Source organism: Ruditapes philippinarum, unplaced genomic scaffold (assembly GCF_026571515.1).
Source record: "Ruditapes philippinarum isolate M1 unplaced genomic scaffold, ASM2657151v2 ctg1550_1_1_1_1, whole genome shotgun sequence".
In the NCBI taxonomy this organism is placed as follows: domain Eukaryota; kingdom Metazoa; phylum Mollusca; class Bivalvia; order Venerida; family Veneridae; genus Ruditapes; species Ruditapes philippinarum.
The window spans coordinates 159,146-164,648 of record NW_026852204.1 but is presented as its reverse complement, the minus strand read 5'-3'; the positions used below and the strand labels follow the sequence as shown (position 1 = coordinate 164,648).

General features: G+C 37.2%; 1 protein-coding gene across 1 annotated transcript; it reads left to right on the top strand.

Annotated features, from left to right (window-relative positions):
- Positions 1-199: 199 nt before the first annotated feature.
- Positions 200-2,855, top strand: LOC132752315 (uncharacterized; the record flags this gene model as incomplete). Its single annotated transcript, XM_060742627.1, has 3 exons — positions 200-342; positions 541-1,199; positions 2,672-2,855. Coding segments are annotated over 3 exons (986 nt in total), but the record flags the coding sequence as incomplete, so codon positions are not given.
- Positions 2,856-5,503: the final 2,648 nt, after the last annotated feature.

Genomic DNA, 5,503 nt, shown 5'->3' with positions numbered 1-5,503 from the left:
CTATTATTTTTCTTTTCTTTTTTCTTTTCTATTTTTCTTCTCAATAATCTTTTTTTTACTTATTGATAAACGATATTTTTCATAGCTGTGCCGTATCATCATCACTGCTCGAGTCACTTGACGAATCGCTTGATGAATCCGAGTAAGGAACAAGTCTTTTAGACATCTTGAGATACTGTGTTATAATGATTTCATACAGAGCGAGCCGCTCAGTTTTATACCTGCGAAATGAGCCGTGCCTCGGACGTCCATAAAAAGAGCGCACTCCCGCTCCTCAGTATCAGTATTTGCTCTGACACAGCTCTTGACAGAACAACAACCATGGCTAACACAGAAAAAGATGTATTGTTACAAAATATGAAGACACATATACGTGCATTGAATACACTCATAGGGAAATATGATAAACAATCGGGGCAGTGCTACCGATTGTTGTCATCAAGACGGACATTTTACGAGAAATTGTCCGCAGAAGAATAAAGATGTGAAAAAAAGATGTGAATACAGGGGTGAAAAAAAACATGCTATCGTTGCAAACAGCCTGGACATTTTGTGAGTGAGTGTCCGAAACCACGAAAACTGATCGATCCAGAATATTTGAAAACGGTGACCTGCTTCAGTTGTTACGAAAAAGGGCATTATTCTCCTGATTGCCCTAATCGTAACAAGAAAGACGACACTTCACCACCTAGCTTATTTGATGAAAACACAGTCAAGTATTTAGGACCCACAGAAAAACAACAACAACAGTATTTTGGTTATGGCAGCACGATGAACATGGCACCACCACCACCGCCGCCATCAACACCAGTAGCACAGTATTCATCGGATGACACCGAGCCAGCTCAGAAGCCAGCCACAGAATCCGAATTAGAATATGAGGAATTCGCTCGTAAACATGGACATGGTGCCTTTATATATTTTGATAAAATACATAAAAGTCCAAAATCACCACTTCCGAAAGGACCACAAGTGCAAAATGTAATTTTTCCCGGTTTGATGGAACGCAAAAAGACCAGCGATAACCAAAGCGGTATCACACTTGGGACCTTACAGCCCCAGCCATCAACACCGGTAGCACAGTCGGATAACAAAAACACAGAACCAGCTCAGAAGCCAGCCACAAAGCCAGATTTTGTCTATGACGAATTTGCTCGTAGACGACATGACGAATTAGCTCGTGAACATCGATACTTATGGTGACTTTGCATTAATGAAAATAGAGATAAACGTCACCATCGCAAAAATGGACTGCTTTGGGGCGTGAATTTACCAAAGCGACCTTCGATAACCAAAACGGTATCACACTTGCTACCTCAACCCCCACAGGTAGTACCGAGCCGTGTACTACACCACCACCACCAACCAAGAAGGCGATACTGGAAGAATCTATGAGCCATTACGCAAAAGATTAAGAAAGTCCGTGAAAAAACTGTTTTAAAAATGTGAACAATAATAAAAGAAGTGAACTAAAGTTTAAAAAAGTTTTGTTAAAAAAATATTTGTCAAGTTTTAATTGTAAAAACAATATTGTCAAGTTTATAAAAAGTTTTAAAACATTCTTTATAAAAGTTTTTAAAAGTTTATAAATAAAAAAAATGTTTATAAAAATGTTTTTTTCATGTTGAAATAAAATGTTAATATAGATCTAAATGTTGAAATAAAATGTTTGTAAAATTGTTTTCATGTTTTATGACAATAAAAACAAGAGCGATCAGTAATCACATGTGTCGCCTCATGATGGCCAATTTCATGTTTAAACAAATTTTGTGACAGATGGACAGACAGACGGACAGTGCACAACTAGACTTGGTACTGATCATTCCTGTAAAGTTTGGATGTATTTGCACCAGTAGTTTATGAGGAGTAGTCCGGACAAGCTTTTGCGTATCTGGCAACACACAGAAAAAAACACCTTTTTATCAAAGGGCCATAACTCGGCCAAAAATCATTCAACCGGAAAACCCGTGCAATATGCGCAAGGACTTGAGCTAGAGATCAATCCTGTAAAGTTTCATTGAAATTGCATTAGTGGTATAAGAGAAGTAGTCCGGACAAACTTTAAAATTAAAAATTATTAAAGGGCCATAACTCAAACAAAAATCATTGAACCGTAAAATGCTGACAATATGCACAACTAGACTTGGTACTGATCATTCCTGTAAAGTTTGGATGAAATTGCACCAGTAGTTTATGAGGAGTAGTCCGGACAAGTTTTGTGACGGACGGACGGACAGACGGACAGACGGACAGACAGACGACGGAGAAGTGATCCCTATATGTCGCCACTACTCCGTAGAGGCGACACAAAAACGATGTTTAAAAAAGTTAAACGCATTGTTTTTTATTTACCGATATTGAAAGTTTACATTGACCTTTTTAATACACACAGTTCCAAGAAATTTAAACGCGAGATGTGTCGAGTGTAGACTGATCAGTATATTATACATGTAGTAAACACAGGTTAAAAAAATGGATAATGGAATATCTATTGGAATAATTTTGTAAGGTTAGATTTATTTTTGACAATATTTTTGAGGCATTTCTTTCCGAAATAATGGGCCCTGAAAAGGGCTGTTTGTGTAAAACTGAATAAAACTCGGATAAATCCGGGTATAAATTATTAAGTTTCGGAAGGCCTTCAACTGTGAAGCCGTAACAATATTGTTAGGCTTCACAGTTCTTCTAGGCCAGTCCACCCCACGCCTGGCGAAGAACTCCTTGAGGGCCGTCTCCCTATGCCTCTTCTCAATCTCCCTGTAGACCCACTCAGGAGTCGAATCTCTCTTGAAGAAGAATTTCTTCATGGCACGGAGAAGCTTTCTCAAACCCATGCCATGGTTCTAGAGAAATGAAGAATGCATTTTCTCACTTACCCCTTTTATAAGCATTTTCGGATTGACCTACATTCACATACATATTAGAAATAATTATATAAAATATTTAAAAATGATTTGATTGGATTAAAAAATTTCTACAAAAAATCGGATTGACCTACATTCAAAATGTAGGAAAGTAGGCCTAAATATCACATCTAAAATAAAAAAATCGGATTGACCTACAAACAAAATGTAAAAAAATGATATGCAATCTGATTGGATAAAACTTACAGCAACTATTTTCTATACATCAAATTATATTTTTGGAAATAGATATGAATTATTATAACATCTACTAAACAAATTTTTAATATGAATCTATTATCTTTATATGAAAAAAACAACAATAAACGGGGGCTCTATATATTAACTCTTGTTTTATAAATTAATACGGGAGGCTTAGACTAAATCATGACTTTGTGTGGCAATATATTGAGGTATTTCTTTTCGACAATAGTTGGATGGCCCTGAAAAGGGCCGTTTTATGGCAAATGCCATTTACTGGCACTCACTCTCAGGGTGAGTGCCCCTGCAGGCAGGGCAGTAAGTAAGTACTGGAGCTTGGCCCACTTCTTTTTGCTTGGGCCAAGCTGCAGGTGGAATGCCGGCTCATCGTCGGAGCTCCAGTCCTCCCCGTCTATGATGATGACATCGATTTACGGTTCATATCAAACAGCAGACTATCAACAACATCAAGCGCAGACACCGAGAAATCAGTATCAACGCCCACAACAGCAGTACCAGCAGTACCAGGAGCAGCAGCAGCAGCAACAACAGCAGCAGCAGCAACAGCAATTCAACAAAACCAGGGGTGAAATGGTGAAACTATTTCAAAAATTGATTCAAGAAATGCGGTCAATGAACACCAATATGACCAATTAAGAAAATGCACTGCGTGAACTGACAGTCCCGCTGAAATTCAAGACAGATACCGTTGTCGTTCCCGTGGAATTCAAATACGGGGAAAACAGCCATCGTTCAACGACTGATGACTCCAGTAAATCATCGGATAAAAGAAAAACTGATGTTGGCCTTGGTATTGGATCTCATTCAAAGATGATGAAAAAGAAGTAAGCCGTGTGGTGTTTTTTCTCCCTTTATAATATTAAAAAACGGCCCTTTTAAGGGCCACCCTATTTTCATCCAGAAAGAAAATATCTTATCAATATTGTCATACAAATATCAAAGTCATTATATATAAGCCCCTTAATTCCATATATAATTATATACAGTAAAAATGTTCATAATTCACTGACATTAAAAATTCACGTTCATTCATATCTCTCATTTGATTGGTCCATAACACCATGTCTTCTTTGTCATAATTGGTTATCATGATATCATAATTTTTGATATCATGGTTAATGTAAAATGAGGTCAATCCGGTCCCGTGCCTATATAAAGAGCGGACTACCATCAACGTTCATCATTTGTCAACATGGCACACACCTTACCACATACCATATAGTAGGCAACATGAAGAGGGTTGAAGAAAAGATTGCGGAGATTAAAGCTCTTGAATTCAAATGTATACAACTGTATGCTGAAGTTCATACACTGGTGGAACAACAGATGGAAAGAATGATGTACCGGTGTAGAAATACAGAGACCATGCCACAATTAAAATGCTCAGTCCTATAGAGAGAAGTCCGAAAGAGAGTTGAGAGAGGAAAGAAAAAAACAGAATGAAAGACAAAACGAAAGAAGAAGGCGACAGCTACGATTCATGCCCTACTATGGGATTGTTATCCCTTTAGGACACCATCAGCAACAACGGCAAACTGAGCAGACCAGTACTGAACAGGCCAGTACTGAACAGACCAGTACTGAACCACATAGTACTAAACCACATAGTACTGAACCACATAGTACTGAGCAACAGTAAAGATTTATAGCCAGTGAAGTTTAAAATAAAAAAAAAATATAAAAAAAATAATAAAATAAAAAAAATAAAAAAGGGTTCTTTTTAGAACCAACACAATTCTTCCCGAAAGAATATATATTTCATATATTATCAACCCTTTAAGTTTATATACTGTATTGAAAGTACAACTCATGTATATACACGATTCCTGGAATTTAAATTTGTTTACTTGAAGTGTAGTACACACCGATCAATATATACATGACATGACAGGTTAAATAAGGGCTATTTTTAGAACACTATACTTGCATTATAAATACGGTAAACCTGTAAGAGAGTTTAAGTACACCCTATCCATGTATTAAAGTCCCATACGTTTTGACGCTGTACGTTTCCCTATATATTTATTAAAGGCCTATAAGTGTCCAGCCTATAATGTTCCCTATCCAGCCTATAATGTTCCAGCCCATAATGTTCCCTATCCAGCCCATAAATTTCCAGCCCATATTTCCAGAAGTTTCAGCCCATATTGCCCCCCTTCACTACTCTCACAATTTCAAATTTCTTGCTAAAATAAAGATGGGCCACTTCCAGCATGAAAATTCACTGCCATTGCCATTGCTGTATTGAAAACTGCCACAACTTGCAACATTTCAATAAAAATGTTTAGTCACCATCTAGCTACTTAATGCATGAAACTCATACATCTTAATCTGATGGCAAAAATACTAAAAAATGCCAAAAGTTTCCTGTTACCAGA